The sequence below is a fragment of the Squalius cephalus genome, assembly GCF_949319135.1.
Source record: "Squalius cephalus genome assembly, chromosome: 19".
NCBI classification, from domain to species: domain Eukaryota; kingdom Metazoa; phylum Chordata; class Actinopteri; order Cypriniformes; family Leuciscidae; genus Squalius; species Squalius cephalus.
In genome coordinates, this window is record NC_137140.1 from 33,076,582 (window position 1) to 33,099,692 (window position 23,111).

The window sequence follows — 23,111 nt, forward strand, 5'->3', positions numbered from 1 at the left end:
ATTTTAAATTTTATTTAAAAAAATAATCTCACCTAATGCTGTAAACATAGAGGGCCCAATCTGCTGGTATTATTAAAGGTTAAAAATAACAAATTAAATTAAATATAATGCAGTTTTTGTTATAATAACAATTATTTAATGACATAAGTAAAAATATAATAAATATGTAATATAGTGCTCAGCAAAATCTCCTCTATTTTTTCTATTCAGTTAATGTGCTATGATCATTAAATGGCTTTCCTGAGGTAAATGTAACGTTATGTGACATAATTGTTCTCCTGCTGTTATATTGACCTCTTTCCGTGGTTGAAAAACACTAATTGGTCGATATTATGTATACTTTCGGTAAGTTGTACTGCATCTTTAAATAAAAAAGTAACAGATGATCGGTTCACGTGCACTTGAACTGAGGCGCTCAGCGATCTGTCACGTCACAAGCGCCAAACGTATTTTTGTCTGAATTTCGTAATAAAATTGACGGAATCTAAGAGCTGAGGATTAGTTTAATATTAAAAGTACCTCTTTGCTCCGCAATTTTTCTGTGCGTGAGAAAATGGATGTGTGGCGTGAGAGCGTGTGAAAAGTGTCTCACGCTCAATGCGTGAGAGTTGGCAGCCCTGTGATTACCCTGGAAATCCAGAGTTCTCGCGAGAGCACAAATTGAATTTAAACGAACTTAATCTTTGGGAGATTTGGGTCTGGATTTCCAGGCTAGATGATGATGATCTTTAACATTTTATATAATGCTGGGAGGACGGGGCTAGTTGTCACACTTTTTAGTGAGTATTTCTTATTGACAGTTAAAGTTTGTTTTGATAGTCAATTAATATATAGCCAATGTATAAAATAAAAGAACTGATTATGATGGTGATGACAGTCTAACATGTGGTTGTACATATCTGTGATCACGCGCAGCTGCGATGTGAATTAACTGGATTAACTGGGCAGGTCACGCGCCCGCGGTCACGACAGCGCCACTGAGCGCGCGCACGAGAGCACACCAGCGTTTCCAGACAGTGCTGTGTTTAGGAGACATGCACGAGCACGGAGGTGTGGAGGATCTGATCGAGTGACTTTATAATAATCACATGTGTTCAGCTGGTCAGTATGGCTGGAAACAGTGAGATATCAGAAGGAGAACTCAAGAGAGAGGAGGAGGAGGAATCTGACTGTGATCTGTTCGAGTTTGGAGATGATCTGGAGCTCAATCAGTTTGATGGATTGCCATACTCTTCCAGATACTACAGACTCCTGCAGGAGAGGAAAACTCTGCCTGTTTGGAAATACAGACATGAATTCATGACTCTGCTGGAAAAGAATCAGATTGTTATAGTCTCAGGAACAACCAAGACTGGCAAAAGCACACAGGTGAGCATGCTTATTTATCACGCTTTTACTGTATTTACACATCACTTTGTGCTCTTTTTAAATGTCAACATACTAAACTTTTTTTATGAAAATTTGTTTACTATATTTGGATGTTTCTTGTCTGAAATGTGCCATTGATTTTACATTCGGCTGGACTGCAAACAAGCCGAGACACTTCATTGACATTTTAGCAATCTCAGGAAAGTGTGTAAATATAGCATCAGTTTTAACTTCAGCACATTAATAAGAAGCACTAAAAATAGTCTGGAGAAACATAAAGCCTACACACACTGCCATGAGTTTGAGAGGTTGAACTTCTCGCTTTACTGTTCATTGACCAGCACCTCATCTTTACCATGAAAATCAATATGCTTTTGAACTGGACTGAGGTCTGTCACAGTTGTATTGTCAGTAATTATAATTATTGCTTTATTATTGTCACTTTGTGTGAAAATTAAAGTCTGTCTGTTAATTGTTTTGACAGTGTTTTATGTCTAATCAATTGAGAAAATGGCCTATTCTACATATCTTGAAATAATAACTATGCATAATGAATCCAAATTACTGATGTGTTGTTGCAAAACTTGTATTGGGACTAATGAGCTGTATTTAATTTCTTTTTCATTTTAATTCAGTAAATCCCTCTTCCAGTTCAAAATCCTTCGGGTTGCGGCCAATTTCATTTAGATTCCAGACATTCTAGAAATTGAACATAATAATAATAATAGATAAACTAAACACTGTTTCTCCATTGCATGATATGAGTCTCAGACCTGCTGTTTGCTTTTGGCCTGATCGTGATTCTTAAATCTGAGCAAATATACTTAACTTCGTTTTAAATGAGGTCATCAGTTGTGTATCATGAGGATGTTTGCTGTGGAGTGAGTCAGTCAGCTTACAACCATTGTGTTTGAACAAACAGTGTTCATTCAGCGGAGGACAAAACTTTGCTTCTGCTTTCATTTTTATATAATGTGAGTGTTGAAATAACTCAAAATTGTTTTTAGAAAATAAGAAATAATGCTGACAAATCAACTAATCGCTTCTAATCTAAAAGTTTGTTACATATAACATATAGCCTAACATATGATATAACATATATATATATAACTTTTATGTTAGATGTGATTAATTGATTTGACAGCACTAGAAATAATACATTTAGTTAGTGCTAGGTTTAAAACGACAAAAATCTAACAATGGAACTGATCAAAATACATTTCTCTTAAAATATGAATATCTTATTATGAAGTCTTATCTTGTGCATTTTTTTCTTTTTTAAGAATAGTTGACACCAAGTAATACTGATTAAGAACAGATTTTTTTTTTTAGATCAGCTAAAATTAACTACATAAAAATAAGAATAAAACAAAATAAAATGTGGGGAGGTTTTTTGTCAGACTAAACTTGTTCCTTCTTTTTTTTTTTTTTTTTTTTATATGCCCTAATTTTGAGTCCTGAATTACACCTGTTATTTAAATCTTGTTTTTAAAAGTGTCTGCTAAAATGTTTTTTTTTTTTTTTTGTCCTTTTTTAATGATTGGCATTTGAATGGAAGCATATATATATATATATATATATATATATATATTAGGGCTGTCAAACGATTAATCGCGATTAATCGCATCCAAAATAAAAGTTTGTTTTTACATAATATATGTGTGTGTATGGAGTATAATTATTTTCTATATATAAATACACACACATGCATGTATATTTAAGAAAAATTTGTTATTTATATATAAAATATTTATATATAATATAAATGATATATAATATATATACACAGTATATACATACAAATATTTCTTAAATATATACATGCATGTGTGTGTATTTATATATAGAAAATAATTATACACCGTACACACATATATTATGTAAAAACAAACTTTTATTTTGGATGCGATTTAATCGCTATTAATCGTTTGACAGCCCTAATATATACATATTCTTTCATTCTTTTCTTTCTTTCTTTCTTTCTTTCTTTCTTTCTTTCTTTCTTTCTTTCTTTCTTTCTTTCTTTCTTTCTTTCTTTCTTTCTTTCTTTCTTTCTTTCTTTCTTTCTAGTTGTCCAGTTTTATCATCTGAAAAATCTTTGATTTGTTGATTTTGCATAATGCATATTCTGGCATTATGATTTTGCAGTTTGTAAATGTGTATTAAGTAGAAATCGGAAGCCGTGCATCTGTTAAGTTGACCCGACCTGTCTTTAGCAGATGCGCAGACATCTCAGACCCGCAGCTGTTAAACACAGTCGAGGACAGATTTTAACGTCGACCGCCGGCAGAGAAAGACAGACACCAAAGCAGTGTGTGTGGCACATAGAGAGAGGAGAGCAACAGGCTAATAGTTGTCATAATCGTTACCTGAAGTGTGTTCCCTGTGTCCTGTAGATCCCTCAGTGGTGTGCAGAGTTCTGTCTGTGTGCGCAGTACCAGAACGGTGTGGTGGTGTGCAGTCAGATCCAGAGACGACAGGCTGTAGATCTGGCCCTCCGCGTTGCAGACGAGATGGACATCAACATCGGCCACGAGATCGGATACAGCATCCCGCTGGAGACGTGCTGCTCCAACGACACGATTCTCAGGTCTGTGTGAAACTCAGAAAAACCACACTGAAATGCTCACTATTACCAAAGGTTTTCAAGTTGCTGATATTTTTTGTTTTGTGGTTTGGTTTGCCCAGTTAAAGTATGAGAAGAATGTGCTCCTCAAGTGCATGACACATACTTGAGGCCTTTTTCCGTTATTATACGGGTTAAGGGAGGCATTTCTCTGGCTATGACTTCTCTATGGAGGACTACTGAATAATGTATAAATAAATATATAATAAATAAACAAATAAAAAATAAATGTAATTTACAAAAAAAAAATGTTTTATTTTATTTAAATGTCTAGTCAAGTATCTTTTTTATTTTATTTTATTTTATTTTATTTTATTTTATTTTATTTTATTTTATTTTATTTTATTTTATTTTATTTTATTTTATTTTATTTTATTTTAGAAATGTGCCTATATAAATATGTCTTAAAACCTATTAATAACAAATAATAAAAGAAAAAGGCATATTTTATTTTAATTTATAAAGCAACGTGTCTAATCAAATATGTCATTTATTATGTATTTTACACACACACACACTCATTATAAATATTATTAAAACACAAATCTTTATGGTAGATGTGATTAATCATGATGAATTGATTTGACAGCACTACTAAAAACCGATTAATGAAAAACATTAGATAAAAATCCATATTTTATTTTATAAAAAAATTATACTTATTTCATCTTATTATAGAAAATTTATTTTATTTATTTTAAAGAACTTTGTCTTGTCAAATATGTCTCAAAACCCGTTTAAAAATACCCGTATAAAAGCACATAATAAGAGTCGTTTTTTGCTTTTGTTTTTGCTTTAAAAAAACAAAAAAAACATTTTGTGTGTGTGCGCACACCTATTTTGTAGCATAAAATGTCAAAACCAAATGTACGTCCTTGGCTGCAGGTACTGCACTGATGACATACTGCTGCGTGAGATGATGTCGGACCCGATGCTGGAGCATTATGGGGTGGTGGTGATAGACCAGGCCCACGAGAGGACCGTGAGCACTGATGTTCTCCTGGGTCTGCTCAGAGAGGTGCTTCTCCAGCGGCCCGAGCTGCGTGTGGTGGTCCTGTCCGCGCCGCCCGCCTCGGACACGCTCTTCACACACTACGGGAACGCCCCGCGCCTGCAGGTGGACGCCCCGAGCGCCGGTGAGGTGATCCACAGCAACAGCATCAGCTCTGAGAGCTTCTATTCGGCTCTGAGACTCGCTCTGGAGGTCCATCGATCCAGAGAGCCTGGAGACGTAGCAGTGTTTTTAGCTTCTGAGCAGGTGAGGTGGCGTGCGCTAGTGCATTACAACAGCTCATGCACTGCATGTTATGGGAGCAAAAATATAAGCATTGAGTATTTGGGCAGTTAACCAGAGTTGTTGCAAATTCCACCCTATGCAGGGATGCTTCAGGAACTGGAGAGCTCATGTTCACACCAAAAGTGAATGTTTAGTCTTCTAAATATTTTCACTGACCACTTAGACAGGAGCATTTATGTGCTGACTATCATACTTTCTTTTAAAGGGATACTTCAGGATTTAGCATTAAGCTTTGTATTAGTAGAAAACCTGTAGTATTTTCGAATTACCGTGCTTTCCACCCTCATATCCCCCTGAGACGAGAGGTTTATGTATTTTTTTTGTGTGGAAAAAATCCTCCGATGATCATCGGAGGATTTTTTGGCCAGAGGCTACAGACTACAGCCAGTAGTAGGCGCTGTCCCGCATGTTTTCAACCCGCCCATAGAGGGAGGGATCTCACTCACAGAATGTACAGTGTCAGCCATCTTTCTTTGGAAGCTAAGCTAGCAGGCTCTTGTTCTGTGGAGAACGCTGAGTAGTAGGGGTTACCATCCTCTTTTTCCCGGACATGTCCGGCCGTCGAGATCGTCCAAAATGTCCGGGATTCAGCTTTTGCTTTCTGCAGTCACCATTCATTGTTTACATGCACACCTTTTGTTTCAGTCTAACTGAATTCATTCCGATTGGTGAATCTGAATGTAGTGTTTAAACATGAACGCTAAACAAATGATCGGTTGATGTGCTTTTTAACATTGCTAAGAAAATTCCCACTCCTCCGTGAGAGATACGAGACCGGCGCGTCTCAGTAATCACGCCGGCCTCGCACCGTTCTCCCGCGGCCCTCTGCCTCGTCCTGCTCGCCACAGTAAACATGATGAATGGCGAATGTAGAACGCAAAAGCCGAATCCCGGACATTTTGGGCGATCTCGAAATCCCGGGCAGACTAGTCACGGAGACTCACTAGTTAGCCTAGCTTTGTTTTAAACTGCGCTCTCTAACCGGTAGGCGTGGCTTGGGAGTGGCCTCCTAGGGCAGCGAAGCAAGTGCATTCTGGGAGTTGTTGTCTTTCATCCACATGAGCCAAAAATACATTTTCTGGCTTTTCTCAGTCTAGAAGGCTCCAAATTCTAAAATAATTTCACATTTCTTCTACATAAATGACCCATTTTAAATACACATTCATTTTTCCAGAGGTGAAATTTCCCTTTAAGTGTGGAGTCAGTGAGATTTTTTTTTTTTTTTTTTTTTTTTTTTTTTTTGGAAAGAAGAATTTTCTGCTCACGAAGGCTGCATTTATTTGATCAAAAATGCAGTAATATTGTGAAATATTATTACAATTTAAAATATGGATTTTCTATGTGAATATATATAATAGTGTAATTTATTCCTGTGATCAAAGCTGAATTTTCAGCATCATTACTCCAGTCTTCAGTGTCACATGATCCTTCAGAAATCATTCTAATATCAAGGTTTGCTGCTGAAGAAACATTTCTGATTATTGTCATTGTATTATTAATAGTTGTGCTGTGAAATGCTTTTGTGTGAACCGTGATACATTTAGAATGAGCTTTGAGTAAAAAGTTTAAAAGAATATTTTCTTGCAATATAAATGTATTTACTATCTTTTTTTATCAATTTAATGCATCCTTGTTGAATAAAAGTATCCATTTCTTTTTTCAAATGGCAGCAGTGTAGGTTTCAAGTTCAAGTCTCTATGATATTCTGGTGTGTAGATATGGCTTGAGTCCCTTCTTCAATGTTATGTTTCACTCTTATTGTCTTATAAGTCTTATAAGTCTGATCACTTAGAAAAATAAAATGGAATAAAAATAAAATAAAATAAAATGGGTCAGAGACTGTTCAAATCTCTAATCATAACTTTTGTGCTACCAGCTAACAGTGATGCAGCGCTAACACAATGTTCTGCATGAAGTCAATGACATTGTTGTGTTCAGCAGAATCAGCAGCGTCTGAATGAATGAGTCCACTCAGCTCTTCCACTGTTACTGACTCTCTGCTCCGTAAAATCACATTAATGCCTCTTGCAAATCTAAACTGTGTTTGCTCATATTTGGGGTTTGTGACTTGAACAAACTTGTGAGCCTGAGTATTCAACTTTGGCATACGTTTTGCATTTAAATGGCATTTGTGCATCGGACGGACAGGAATGTTACCTCGAATCATATGTCTTTTTGAGTTAAGGTGTTACTTTTCTAACCCGTTGGACACATTTTGTGTTGTTGTTGATAATGGTGTGTGTGTGTGTTTCAGGAGGTTGTTTGTGCCTGTAATATTCTCACTAAAGAAGCGTCCAGAATGAGTGCATCTCTGGGAGAGCTGTTAGTGGTTCCTCTGTTCCCCGGACACACCGGAATATGTCCACCAATCACAGAGAGCCAACAGACGAGTAGGCGGGTCTTCATTTCCTGTAGCCAATCAGAGGATCTCTTCTGGCCGGTGGACACTATTAGTTTTGTCATTGATACTGGAGTAGAGAAGAGATTAGTGAGTGTGCTGAAAATCATGTCCCAAAAAATGAATTCACCTTTTGCTTTTTATATTTGCACCAACAATATGAGTGAAAAGTCTTGTAACAATAAATTCATATTTTCTGTGTGGCATTGTTTTTGTAGGTATATAACCCACGAGTGAGAGCCAGTTCAGAGGTCATCCGACCCATCAGTAGATGTCAAGCCGAAATCCGCAAACGACTGACTGGATCAACAGGTGCGTTAACTTTCAGCAGAATCTGTGCTCAAGCAACGGTTTCTTTATTACTTAAATATTGTGTTTACTTAAAGGTGCTCTAAGCAATGTCACTCGTTTTTTAGGCCAAAACATTTTTTGTCACATACAGCAAACATCTCCTCACTATCCGCTAGCTGCCTGTCCCCTGAACACACTGTTAAAAAACGCGGTCTCTGTAGACAGCCCAGGCTACACAAACAACAAGAAAAACAAACTGGCCCAGCCTGGACCACGAAACATAACAAACAGTGTTCCAGCCAATAACTGACAAGAGTGATTTGTGGGGGGTGGAGGAGAGAGAAGCATGAAGAGGGAAGTTAGCTAGAGGAGAGATGTCCTAGACAACGACTAACGTTACAAAGTTATATTCTTGAGAATTTTGACATGGTCGACACACGACCAAAGAGACGACGTTCCGATGAACAAATAACAAAGAAGAGGGAAAAGGAGAAGGAACGCGAAGTCCCGAATTTACATCGGAAAAGCGTTCGAAAGGAGGTGAGAACTCTGCCGGCAGAAGGGCTTCCAATCCGACATTCAGGTGGCTCTGTTTTTGCTGGACAGGCGGGTAAATCCAGTTTGTTTTTTCTAAATGGTTCATGACTGTTTCAGGAAGCACGGAAGGGAGGGGGAGGGGACGGGATGAGGAGGAGGGAGGGTCGAGCTAGCCTCCGTTTTGTTTGACAACACTTTGAACGTCAACAAGAAGTGACATCACCCAACATCACTTAGAGCACCTTTAAGCAAAGCAACATTGTGCCAGTCACAATTCTGTATGCAAATATGTTGCACTAGTTCCAATTCACTATGCAAATATTATAATATCATCACCGTCGGTTACTTCTTGAATGGTAAAGTTTAAATTTAAATATAAGTCAATAGGAGATTTTCAAAAACCAACAAATCTGTAAAAGTTTGAATGAGTTTTTGACATTATGAGCTTCATGCTGAATTAATTGTGAAGAAGAATTAAACAGAATTGTCATAATTCTTAGTGCAACTAAATTTTACATTAATTTGTTTGGCTGTTTTGTAGAGAGTCATTAGCTTTGTTTCCATCCACCTATTTGTATGTGAATTTTGGGATATCACACATAAAAAAAAAATGCTGGATGGAAACGTCAAGATGTGCATAAATTCTAAAAATGCACAAAAAAACCTTATGTGCTCAATTGAGACGTTTAATTTCTTTATCTGATAAGAAGACATGCATATAAAGTTCGATGGAAACACATTTACAGAATAAATCCCTCGACGTGCAACAAAAAAATCATGTGGCTTTGCCTCAACAGAGGATGGGATTGGATAACTGGACTAACCAGTGGACCAATCACATCGCACAGCGTCTCAAATGTTGGTTTGGTTGTTCTGAAACGCCTGAGCCAAAGTCTGTCATCAGAATGATTTGGTTTAATTTCCTCCCGAAACGTCTCACACGATTGTGTTCCCAAACAGCAGCATCTGAGTGCAAGATCACATGACAGCGTTTATTGCGCTACGCTTGAACGCTTCCACGATTGCAGCGTTATTACAGATGTTTTGCACCAATTTCCCAGGAAGTGATGATTTTGTTCTCTTGAACTCATGGGATGGATACTGTGCTTTATTCGTAAATGTTTTATGCAATATTTAAAGTGAAATTCGCGATTTTAGATGAAAACGTAAATATTGTCAGTAGTGAATCGATGTTGAATCTGTTGGTTTGAAGGGAAGTGCTTCTGTTTGTATCCTGAGGGCATTCAGCTGCCCGCTGAGATCCCTCCTCGGATCCTGGATTCAAACATTACGTCCACAGCGCTCTTTCTGAAGAGGATGGAGGTGGCCGGCATCGGACACTGTGACTTCATTAGCAGACCTGGTGGGTGAGACATACACAATATGTGTGGAGGTTTTCCTTTCAACAAAAAAATAAACACACAACAAAAATGCCAGTGGTGAGAAAACAACAGTTAAGAAAGCATCTGATCATAGTGATGTGGATGTTTGCACCAGCTCTGCAATTCGACACTCCAGTCAAGTCACATCACGTGTATTTACATGACACTTTATATAATAGATTGCTAAAAGCAGCAGCTTTACAGTATTAAACATCACTTTCAGTTAGAACTTAATTTTCTAGTATAAAGCAGCTCTCCAGTGTGTTCATGTTTTTACTTGTGGAAATGGACTGGAGAAGGCGGAGCCTCAGAGCCACGCCCACCTATTACATCATCGCCACGGACCAATAGGTTCAAAGGTGGTTTTTCACGAAAGTTCGTTTTGACAAGCTGTTTCGAACTCCCGAAATGAACACAAAACAAAATTAGTTTTGGCCTGATTTTGTTCGAAATGTCTCACCAGTTCGTTCACTTTGAAGTAAATCGGGCCTTTATTGTAATATAATCTATAACTGTTGCTCACATGGGAAGGTGTGCTCGCGCACAGAAGGGTTTGCTGGTTGGTGTTCAGGCATGCGTGCATTTGCTGAACTGACAACTCTGTGTCTGCTGGGTTTAGACTCATTGTTTCTGGTCACTGTTTGGACTGCGGGAAGCTCAGAGGAGAAAGAGAGATATTCATTAGTGACATAAGCACAGCCAATAGACATAATATAAACAGGAAGAGAAAAGCTCAGTGATGGTGGAAATGTGGAGAACTGCCCGCTTAATGGCCCACTAAAGTGCCTTGAAACGCGCAGCGTTATTTAAAGGGATACTTCACCGATTAGCATTAAGCTTTGTATCAGTAGAAACCCGGTAGTGCTTCCCTCCCTCATGTCCCCCTGAAACCAGAGATTTCTGTATTGTGTGTCTGGAAAAAAACCTCAGATGATGCAAAAATCGTCATTTTGCGTCATCAGAGGCTTTTTTGTCCAGAGGCGAGAGACTCCAGCCAGTAGGAGGAGCTCGTCCCGCATGTTTTCAACCCGTCCATAGGGGGATCTCACGATAAAACGCCGTCTTTTCAGTTTCGAGTCACTAGTAGCCTAGTTGTATCATTTCTTCCGATACATTCGCCCTCTGTAACCGGTAGGCGTGGCTTGGGAGTGGCCTCGTAGGGCAGCGAAGCAAGTGCATTCTGGGAGTTGTTGTCTATCATCCACATGTGGTAAAATATCCCTTTAATGTTTCGATGCGATTTCCACTGAAACAGGAAGACAGGGCGGGACATCGACAAGCTCCTCCCCTTGTTTAAAATAGCCAATAGCCTTTTGTTTACATGCAATTTCCTCCTAATCTCGAACCGTTTCTCCTCCTAATCTCCATATCGCTTTAAAATACAGCATTCAGTGCAAAATTCAAATGGGTCTGGTGTGTTTTCTGGTCTGCGGGACTTGATCATATGATCCGCTCTGTGCTATCGTGTCTCTGGACCGAAGCTGTGGCGCTTCACGTGACACATACTTTATTCTCCCCGATGGAAAGCATATTTACACTGTCTGAATTGTTCCCTATCCCCTATATAGTGCACTATGTGCCATTCACCACGTAGAAAATAGTAAATGTGTGAATGAGTGACCGATTTAAGTTGCAGCTTCAGCTTCTATTTATGAAGTAGGGGGCGGAGCTTCAGATTCTAGAGAGCATTTGATTGGACAGAAAATCTGATGAGAAGCTGAAGTGCAGAGCAATGTCATCATAATAATTGATCCATATTGGCAGAAGTGAGAGACTCAGTTTTGAATGCTTATATCTTCTACACACTAGCTTATAGATAACGGTAAGGCTAACATATTCCTACTAAAAGCCAAAAAACTTCAATTTTGATTTCAATTTGGACTTTAAATCAAGTGATTTATTTTTTAGAAATGCCAGAGCTTGTTTCATTAGTTAGCACATGTTTAATAAGTCACTGGAAGCACATTTGCATGATGTTCGTTGCTTTACACTAGATCCGGAGGGGCTCATGCAGGCGTTGGAGGAGCTCGATTATCTCGCTGCTTTGGACAATGATGGAAACCTGTCTGAGATGGGCATCATCATGTCCGAGCTTCCTCTGGATCCACAGATGGCCAAAGCTTTGCTGGCGTCCTGTGAGTTTGACTGCGCCAGTGAGATGCTAACCATCGCTGCAATGCTCACAGGTAATGTTTTAACTATATTTTAACGTATATCATTACACGGCTCTGTGGAATACTTGATTCTGATTGGTCAATCGCACCATCCAGCGGTATGTTATTCCCAGATAACAACCTCTGAAAACAGATAAAACACAGGCTCATCCGGGTTACTGAAGTCAGCAGTGCTAGGAAGGTTTTTTTTTTTAGTGGAAGTTTTGCATTTGGTGAGCTAATAAAATATTAAAACTCAGTTGAATCAATATTTTGTGTACAGTTATTTAATTATGCCATCCAGTATCGTGGACTCGCTCTCTCTTGTTTCATACAAATGCAGCTGCTGCCATTTTGTGACTATTGTTTTGTACACTATTGGATTATAAAATACAAACCGGTACGATTTTATTCAATATCTCTTATCTCCATAATAATTTATGTGCTGAAATGCTGTGTAATAAGTGGTATGACTGTATAGCGTATCTCTTAAATGTCCATCTAGTTTGAACTTTGCAACTGCTCTCTCTTCATGGAGACTTTGCGTTTAAAGACCTAATAAAATATTTCAACTCGGATCAATATTTCGTGTCTAATTATTTACTTATGTGGCAAGTAGCCGTGTAATAAGCAGGATAATGTACATCCAGCCGATTGTTATCTCAGAATAAACCCCCTTCAGGCTGATTGCAAGACCCTGTCGGGGGTTTATTCTGAGAGAACAACCGGCTGGATGTACATTATCCCTTTCTTATGTAATAATTTACATCTGTTTCCATCAGCACCAAGCTGCTTCATTGAGCCTCCTGTTGGCATGGTAACAGAAGTCATGCGGTGTCATATGAAGTTCCAGCATCCCGAGGGCGACCACTTCACCCTGATCAACATTTACAACACCTTCAAACGCAGCCAGAAGGAACCATGTGAGCGACACGCTTTGACTCATGGATGCTCGGGTGGAAAAGCGAGCCCTTTTGACAGATTTGTGTGTGACAGATTTCAGCCAGGAGCAGTGGTGTGAGGAATACTTCCTGAGCTGCGCCTCACTGCAGACGGCAGACGCCATCAGAGCCCAACTCACTGACATTCTGAAGAGGATCGAGCTTCCCATCTCTGAACCTGCCTTTGGCACCAAGACCAACACACTCAATATCAAGAGGGCGCTGCTCGCTGGCTACTTCATGCAGGTCTGAATAGTTTTACGCCTTGTGTACGTTTGTATATTAATTAAAATACATACACTGCCGTTCACAAGTCTGGGGTCGCTAAGATTTGTAATGTTTTTAAAAGTCTCATCTGCTCAGCAAGGCTGCGTTTATTTATTTAAAAATACAGTAAGAATTGTGAAATATTATTCCAATGTAAATCAGCTGTTTTCTATGTGAATATATAGTAAAGTGTAATTTATTCCTGTGATCAAACCTGAATTTTCAGCATCATTACTCCAGTCTTCAGTGTCACATGATCCTTCAGAAATCATTCTAATATGATGATTTGATGATCAAGAAACATTTATGATTATTATCAATGTTGAAAACAGTTCATATTTCTGTGGAAATCGCCATACATTTTATTTTTCAGGATTCTTTGATGAATAGAAAGTTCAAAAGAACATAATTTATGTGAAATATAATCTTTTGTAACATTATAAATGTCTTTGCTGCCACTTTTGATCAATTTAATGTGTCCTTGATGAATAAAAGTGTTAATTTCTTTAACTTCTTTCCAAAAAAATAAAAATTCTTACTGACTCCAAACTTGTGAACGGTAGTGTACACTGAACAAAATTATAAACGCAACACTTTTGTTATTGCCCCCATTTTTCATGAGCTGAACTCAAAGATCTAAGACTTTTTCTATGTACACAAAAAGCCTATTTCCCTCATATTGTTCACAAATCTGTCTAAATCTGTGTTAGTGAGCACTTCTCCTTTGCCGAGATAATCCATCCACCTCACAGGTGTGGCATATCAAGATGCCGATTATATAGCATGATTATTGCACAGGTGTGCCTTAGGCTGGCCACAATAAAAGGCCACTCTAAAATGTGCAGTTTTACTGTACTGGGGGGGTCCGAAAACCAGTCATTATCTGGTGACCACCATTTGCCTCACGCAGTGCAACACATCTCCTTCGCATAGAGTTGATCAGGTTGATTGTGGCCTGTGGGGTGTTGGTCCACTCCTCTTCAATGGCTGTGCGAAGTTGCTGGATATTGGCAGGACCTGGAACACGCTGTCGTATACGCCGATCCAGAGCATCCCAAACATGCTCAATGGGTGACGTGTCCGGTGAGTATGCTGGCCATGCAAGGACTGGGATGTTTTCAGCTTCCAGGAATTGTGTACAGATCTTTGCAACGTGGGGCCGTGCATTATCATGCTGCAACATGAGGTGATGGTCGTGGATGAATTCGGACTTCTCTGCAAAGGAGAAGTGCTCACTAACACAGATTTAGACAGATTTATCTTCGTATTTTATATATAATTGGAACCAAGCGTGGCGCACAAGCCCTGAAAAGTGAAGCCAAAATGTCTCGATCGCCCCCCGGTGACTGGTCCTAGTATAGGTCATAAACCCCGCCTCCCTGTGTTATTCAACGGGACTTGAGACCAACTAAACAATTTAATTACACTTCAAATATCTTTTTTTCCGAAGGTGGTTTTTGTCATTTATTGTAGTTTTTATCACGCTGATGTAAATTCAAGGGTTTGTTTTTAAAATAAGTTTGTTTGTTTTTAGTTAGTTATTTGATGCTATAAAAACGGTGGTGTGACGTCATGATTGACAGCTGTGATTGACAGGTTCTCTGAGAGTAGTCACTGAAGCACCAACAGACTTTTTTTCGGGATCTTCGGAGGACTGAGGAGATTGGAGCTTTAAATTTAATATCTAAATTTCTATAATTAATTATTTCACACCGAGAGTGAGTGCGGGGCCTTGATTTCGTGGCTTTACTTCCTGCTCACTACTGCGCAGGTCTGGTCCCGAAATCGCTACTGTGCAGACTCAAACCCAAAGATGTTAGCGCCATATCGGGACACTTCACTTCTCACCAATGGAAGAGAGCGAAGGGGCGTCGTCCATATTTTTTTTACAGTCTATGATTAGAACAAACAATTATAGCCCCTTTTTAATCAGAATATTTCTTTGTCTCAGGACTCAATGTAGTCTCATTTAAGTAGGTTTTGGGCTTGAATTTGAAGTGTCAGTCATTGATGTGTTTTATGAAGCGTGTCTTGTGTTATTCAGATCGCCAGAGATGTGGACGGCTCGGGGAATTACTTCATGCTGCTGAATAAACACGTGGCTCAGGTTCACCGTCTGTCTGGTTACGGAGCAAAGGCTCATAAACTGGGTCTGCCGGAGTGGGTTCTGTTCCACGAGTACAACCTCTCCGACGACAACTGCATTCGGACCGTCACACAGATCTCGCCGCAGGCGTACGTATTCCTCCTATCAATGTACAGCTCTTTCTTTAGTCCTTTCCTCCGACTCAGGCTTGCCTACTGCTACAAACATTATTATGCCAGAGTAATCCAGAGTAATCATGTTTTTTGATGTGTCATCATTAGTAATCTGGATTTACAATGGAGAGCTTTTCAGATTACACATCGCATGATATGCATGAGGATTAAACCAGATCAGCTTCAGCTCACCTGTGCTATTCTTGTACATTTATTCATTTAGCAGATGTAAACATAACCATTGTGAACGTCCTGGATATTATTATAAATGTTACAAGAATGCAATATTAGCTTTTTAATTAATGAATTCAGCACAATGAACACTGACAAAAAAAATAAAATAAAGACAGAACACTTCATGCAACAATAAACATTTTAATCTGTAGTATGGAGGATCTCAAGTTGCATGTTTAATTCAGCCAAGGTGTCTAGATATTATCTTTGGAAATAAAAATTATTTTTGTACCTCTAATAAAATCAGTTTGCTCTGATAATGTCTTTAACTCTTAGGTTAGGTTAGGTTACTTTTTACTGTACCCGTAGGTAAATTTGTTTTACAGTGCGATGACATTCTATGGCATCCAGTACAAAAACACACAACACTCCACAACACATAGGGACAAATAAGTAAATACTCATTCTGAGTAAAGTGCTCTCAAAACATTACATATGGTCTTTGTAAAAGAACCTAAAGAAGAACCTAAAAACATCAACTTAAAAATCAATAAAAAATAACAATTAAAACCAAAAACGGATAACAATCATAAAACCCCTAGTACAAAATTTCTGAAAACCACCTCTACAATTTGTTAATCATATTAATCGCATTTGGTACGAAGCTGCTCTTATATCTTTTCGTTCTACACCTTGGGACTTTATACCTCCTCGCAGACGGCAATAACTGAAACTCACTGTGCAGGGGGTGAGAGTCATCATCTAAGATTGAGAAGGCCATCCTTTGTAACTGTTTGGTATACAGGGATGCCACTCCTGGTTTAGACTCGCCTATCAAACGGCCAGACCATTTTACTATCTGGTCTAACTGATTTTTTGCCTTTAAAGATATATGACCATACCATACTACAGTGGAAAAGGACAACACAGATTCAATAAAAGCATGATAAAACATCTTCATTATTGTTCAGTCAAGATTAAACACAGATAATTTCCTTAGGCAATACAAACGCTGGTGCCCCTTTTTGCACAGAGCCTCACAATTCTCTTCAAAATTCAGTTTCTCATCGATAATAGTCCCTAGGTATTTGTATGATTGTACATACTCTATTGTTTGGCCTTTAATTGAGGTAGGTTCACTTGGATGAGTACTTTTCCTAAAATCAATGAGCATATCCTTGGTCTTTGATATATTAAGCTGTAAATAAGATTCCTCACACCAGTTGACAAAATCCTCAATAATTGGGCCATGTGAGGTCTCATGTGAGTCACCCGCATACTTTATGATAATTATGTTATCATACATTGTCTCTTGAATCAAAAAATGTTGATGAGTGTTGTTCAAAAGTTTGAGATCTGTAAGAGTTATATATTTTTTTAAATTAGTCTTTCTATTTGATCAATTATACCATAAAACCAAACCAGTAATATTGTGAAATATTATTATATTTTAAAATAGCTGTTTTCTATGTGAATATATTGTAAAATATAACTTATTCCTGTGATCAAAGCTGAATTTTCAGCATCATGTCACATGATCCTTCAGAAATCATTCTAATATGCTGCTCAAGACACACTTCATATTCTGGTGGATATGGACAATTTTTTACCCAGGATACTTTTAATGAATAGAAAGTTCAAAAGAACAGCATTAATAATGTTAGAAATGTCTAAATAAATGTAACTGTCCCTGCAGAATACAAGTTTTCCTTTCTTTTAAAAACAAAACCCTATATAAACAGTAGTATGCCTACATTTTTTCAGTCTCGTTCCCTTCTGTGTTTTCAGGTTCACTCAAATAGCACCACAGTACTTCTTCTGTAACCTGCCCCCTAGTGAGAGTAAAGAGATCCTGCAGCTCATTCTGGACAGCGACAGGACGGGGCGCGTGAGAGCGAAGCCTCAACCAGCTGCGCCACAGACGGAAGAGGCCGAATCACATGACCGATGTGTCATACAGTGACCTCATCAAAACATGCTTGTGTAAATAGAGTTCAAATGTTTTGTATTGTTCCTTTTGAAAAAGACACTCAAGAATCATGTTTGGGTCATTTATTTTGTGGGTAATTTCAACTGATTATGTACAGAATTAATAAATGATTTCACTGGTTTGGGGTGATTTGTTATCAATCTGTTTTGTGCCCAGTTTAAACATTTTATTACAACCTTAAACTCGACCTGGGACATTTAAAGGAGGGTTAGTTCACCCAAAATTGAAAATTCTGTCAGTAATTACTCGCCCTTATGTTGTTCCAATCCCGTAAGACTTTCATTCATCTTCAGAACACAAATTAAGATATTTTTGATAATCTGAGAGCTGTCTCACTCCTCCATAGTAATCCATCCTCCATGTATAGATTATGTAATTGATATCTGCCATTCCAGAAGTTAGTAAAGACATTGTTAAAATAGTCCAAGTGACTACAGTGGCTCAACCTTAAGTCTAAAAATGGCTGACGCTGGTCATGTGTGTGATGCTGGCCAATAGTGAGCCTACGTTCTGATGTACAACCCAGAAGCGCTGCGCTGTTACACTACGTGAACTCACTGAGAAACACACAGAAGAAAATTAATAGTTTAAGTATTTTTTGCGCACAAAAAGTATTCTCGTCGCTTGATAAACTTAAAGTTGAGCCACTGTAGTCACTTGGACTATTTTAACGATGTCTTTACTAACTTTCCTGGGCCGGCAGAATGAGATCACCTAGAAGCCTATGAAGGAGTGAGACGGCTCTCATATTTCATCAAAAATATCTTAATTTGTGTTCTGAAGATGAACGAAAGTCTTGCCGGGTTGGAACAACATGAGGGAGAGTAATTACTGACAGAGTTTCATTTTTGGGTGAACTAACCCTTTAACATCTCATCGAAACTCTTTTCTTGAACAACGTTTAAAAATAAACCACAAGAGGAGCAGAGTTCAGTTTAGACGGTCAGATATTCAGTCATTTTATCTATGATGGTTCCCATCCTGTCCATCGGGATCACCATCACGGTACGGAACGGTTTCAGCGGCACGTCGTCATACGACCACTTTCCAGTCGCGCAGGAGTCGGCCTCGTCCTGAACGGAGTAGCTGAACTTCAGCGTGGCTTGCTGTGAAGAAAAAACGTGTTTAAGAGATGTTCATATTCCCAATTAAACCAAGAAGATGTATTAATAAAGCAAACGTCAATTATGCTTTCACATGGACTACCTCGTAGAAGAACTCCTCCTCATCGTTCACAAACCGGATCTCTTCTTTGGGTTGAGCTTGGCCAGATATGCTCTTCTTGGCTGGTTTACAGGTTTTGCTGATCATCAGGTAGAACTGGCATTTACCGCTGGGTTTATTGGTCCTCTGTGCTTCGGCCATTTCCTTCCTGTACAACCAAACAACAGCATTTTCCTCAACATGCGCTCAATAATTGCGTCTCCAAATCAGAAACACATCAATATGGCAAGCCGTTTTATCTTAAATTGTACCCAGCGTTACTCGTCGTAATTGCATTTTTACTAGTAAGAATTAAATTTGAGAGCTCTACAATTCAATTCTTACTACAATGCAATTACAGAGCTCTCTTAATTGAATTTTTACTAGTAGAAAAAAAACGAATTGAAGATATGTATAATTGCAGAGCTCTGCAATTGCATTCTTACTAGTAAAAATTAATTTGTAGAGCTCTCTAATTGTAATTTTTACTAGTAATAATTGAATGAGAGCTCTCTAATTGTAATTTTTACTTGTAATAATGCAATTACGACGAGTAACGCTGGGTACAATTTAAGATAAAACGGCTTGCCATACATCAAACTAGTTCTGTCAAGCAGATATTGAACGTTCTAGCAGAACTGAATCATTTCAAAAAACACTGTATATCAGTGGTATACACAGTTACATTTTTCCAGACGGAAACAGGGATTTTGGGGATGTGATTTTGCTTATCTACGCATTGACCCACATAAGAGATACTATTACATAAGATCCTTAAAAAGCCACGAGATGGAATTAGTGCCGCCCGCAAACAGTCAAAAACATCAAAACACCTTCAGCCTGACACAACATGAGAGCATCACCAGAGAGACGGACATCTGTGCATCTGCTAGTTGGATGACAGTGAGTGACAATGGAAAAACTGGGGATTGTAATTGTTAAAGTGCCACTATTTTTGCAGCTTGCTAATTTTGTTTTGGAGTCTACAACTACAGGTTCACATTAGAGGACGGATACCCGACCCGAGCCCAACGGGCCGGGTTCGGACAGATATTTAGAAATTATGTTCGGGTTCGGTCACATCAGCGCGATAAGGCATTGAACATTTTAAATTTAAAACAGCTTATGTATGTAGCCAATGTGCCTGATGCTTTCACTTGATGCAAACGTTCGTTTTTGTGATTAAAATACATGTAAAATGTTAGGCCTACCATAACATCTGTCTTCCTGTGTGCAGAAATTTGTTTATGTAGCCGTGACAACGACATGCGCGTCGTCTGTGTAAAGTGCGCTTGTTGCTCCATGCGCGCTAATGCACTCATCCTGTTGACATTTCCGAATGCCTTCCTACAGTTGCTTAATAAAAGCGGCCTTTCCACATAAACAAATGTACATGTGTCATTAGTATGAGAAAAAAAAAGGGATTTTAACAGTCGGCCTCGGACATAAATATCTTTATGCCTGTCGGACACGGGTCGGGTTCGGTTACTGCTCTGTCGGACACGGGTCGGGTTCGGTTACTGCTCTGTCGGACACGGGTCGGGTTCGGTTACTGCTCTGTCGGACACGGGTCGGGTTCGGTTACTGCTCTGTCGGACACGGGTCGGGTTCAGACAGAAAAATTCGGCCCGATCCGCACTCTAGTTCACATGCATCCAAGATCAAAAAACTCTAATTAAAAATAGGCACTTTAAAAAGTGTGATACCTGCTTGAGATTTTAATAAAATATAGTTGTTTTTTTTGTTCATGCACATCAAAAATCACCTTTTTAACAATTTGAATGTTTTAACTCCATTTCATGCTGTATTTGTAACACGCAGCTGCATTATCTCTTCAGATCCACACACTCCCTCTGCTGGTTACATCTATTGAACACTTACTGGAGTTGTTTGTGCATCGGTAGGGCGATCTGTGGCGGGACGTTGACGAATCTCTCGCTCAGCAGCAGCCCGACTGAGGGCCCGTTACCCGACAGAAGCTGCTCGAACCTCTCCTGAACATCCAGGGAGCTGGAATTCACACACTGCTCTATAATCATGTCCTTCAGCTTCTCCAGACACTCCACACCCTGTTCAACACACACACACACACACAGCCATCAGAAAACCAGACGGGAACACAAACATTCCAGATCCCCAACATAAAGCATATTCATGAGATATTCATGTTAGCATTCATATATATGAGTATTATGAGTCTCTCGCCTGTCTCTCTGTGAGGTTCACCATGCTGATGAAGCCAAACACCTCATCCGTGTCGCCCTCGTCATCACTGTCCTCCAGTACCTCCGCTTGCTGGAGCAAAAACACAGAAAATACTCAAAAACATGCACTGATAATATGATCATTAAGGATGTTCAATACATTTAATGAATATTATAAATATTATTATGGTTATTATCAATGTATTTTAAGGAAAAGACTTAAAAATGTTTAGATGTCACAGACCCCCAAATGTGATCATCCTATATAAAAATTAATGTAAATGAATGTAAAGAGTTATGAGAAAATGGTATGCGTGTCAGATCTTAAAGTGACAGAAGCCTAATAAACCTGCAGCTGTCTGTCATTAATGATAATCAAAGAACAAAACAAAAAGAGAAAATCACTCACTGCTCTTGACTTAATAACTTTGGCAGCTTTAATATGGATTCATCTATATTTAATTTATAATTTATGCAGTGAAGACTGTGCAGTGTTTGATAACTTTATTCACTTTCTGTATATATCCAACCTGAAAATCTTAAAGCACCGTTTACAAGGTTACATGGTTTCAAAAACAACGAGAACAATAACTTTTTGTGCATTTTGACAGAACAAGTAAAAATCTGAAGTGGTCTGAATAGACCAAAAGAATAAAAAATAAACCCTTATATATTGAAGGCACAGGACATTTATTACAATGGGTTTATGTGAAGAAGTTTTGAGTTTTATTAATATGGGAAGAAGTTTTGAGTTCACTTAAATTAAAAGTTGTTATAATTTTTAATGCCTAATAATAAACGTTAAAATTGATAGCTTTAATGCTGAATGGCACTGACATTAAACAAATATTTAAAATATAGGCTACGGTCTTTGTTTCTACATTAATTTGGAGATAAAAAGTGAAATTATTACAATATAAAAATATATTTTAAAAAATCATTAATGTTAGCTGTGATTAATTACAGAAAAATGTGCTTAGTTCATTTTTTAATCGATTGAAAGCACTATTGTTTTATTTTAATAATTTTATTTAAAACTTGTTTTTTTATTATGAGCTTATTTTCATATTTTTCTCTAAACCTTTCCACGGACCACCCTGATTACAATGAATGTAACGTTAGATAACATTACTGTAAATCTGTTAATTAAATACACAGTTATGGACAGTAAAATTATATTAATATTTAAACGAGTCTCACCCTGATAACACTGCCAATGTGATTCTGCTGAATGATGATGTCAGTGAGATCAGAGGTGTTCACGTGAGACTTCAGGAACAGCTGGAAAAACAAAAACATCCATATATGATATATGTATATAAATATAGATATAAATAATGTATGTTGTGTGTGTATGTAACGTATAGCCATTTTAATCTCTGTTGAAGTGCAAACTTCAGTATATTTAGTGCTATATAAGCACTGACGTCCGTAACGTACCTGTTGCAGAAGGGTTTTAATGCCATGAAAGTCGTTGTCAGATATCGCGTGTGCTTCAAAATCCACGACGACCTCCTAAACCCAAAATACATATATTGCTCATTAAACAGCGTGTTTAAACGCAAAACCAGCCTGGCCTGCACATCACGATATTTTTTGGTTGCAATAACAATTAAAATAGCAACTTACCTCGTTTATTTCTTGTTCTGAATCTTCACTTCCCTCGTCCCCAGAGTCTTCCAGACCCTCGTCCGAGCTTTCATTGCTGTCTTGGGGGTTTTGACCCGTTTCAATAGCTCGCCGCTTCGCAGATGAAGCCATGCTGCTCCAATATAGCACGCAGGAAACAGACACGAGTTCACGCACAGCGACGTTTTGTGTTATCCACATGTTAGGAAACTGATGAGTCTTGTCGGCCATCTTGGCTCACAGTAGACGTATGGGCAACATGCACAATATCCCCCTGCACAAGATCCACAATGTCGTCTGTTTCAGATCACAGTGTTGGGAAGCAGAAGATACCATATTTTACAGAGGGGTGCTGCGTGAAAATCATTAATTATTTATTAGGAAAGCAATGA

The 23,111-nt window shown here is 38.4% G+C and overlaps 2 protein-coding genes across 3 annotated transcripts; one reads left to right on the forward strand and one right to left on the reverse strand.

Moving 5' to 3' along the window:
• Positions 1-830: 830 nt before the first annotated feature.
• Positions 831-17,812, forward strand: dhx32a (DEAH (Asp-Glu-Ala-His) box polypeptide 32a). The gene is made up of 11 exons (XM_079851130.1): positions 831-1,368; positions 3,765-3,958; positions 4,880-5,252; positions 7,546-7,779; positions 7,908-8,001; positions 9,731-9,880; positions 11,894-12,085; positions 12,835-12,975; positions 13,049-13,239; positions 15,305-15,495; positions 17,482-17,812. Exons 1-11 carry the CDS (start codon positions 1,108-1,110, stop codon positions 17,654-17,656), a joined length of 2,196 nt encoding a protein of 731 aa, XP_079707256.1. The 5' UTR covers positions 831-1,107; the 3' UTR covers positions 17,657-17,812.
• Positions 17,731-23,013, reverse strand: bccip (BRCA2 and CDKN1A interacting protein). Of its 2 annotated transcripts, XR_013819163.1 has the most exons (8): positions 22,720-23,013; positions 22,531-22,605; positions 22,291-22,371; positions 21,092-21,181; positions 20,768-20,955; positions 18,890-19,055; positions 18,426-18,789; positions 17,731-18,014 (listed from the first exon to the last, which is right to left on the reverse strand). XR_013819163.1 is itself a non-coding variant. In XM_079851135.1 (7 exons), the coding sequence occupies exons 1-7, from the start codon at positions 22,948-22,950 to the stop codon at positions 18,619-18,621; spliced, it is 1,002 nt and encodes a 333-aa protein (XP_079707261.1). In that variant the 5' UTR covers positions 22,951-23,013; the 3' UTR covers positions 17,731-18,618. The 2 variants fall into 2 exon arrangements, 1 of the variants encoding a protein (XP_079707261.1); XM_079851135.1 differs by having other exon boundaries at positions 17,731-18,789.
• Between the last annotated feature and the right edge of the window lie 98 nt (positions 23,014-23,111).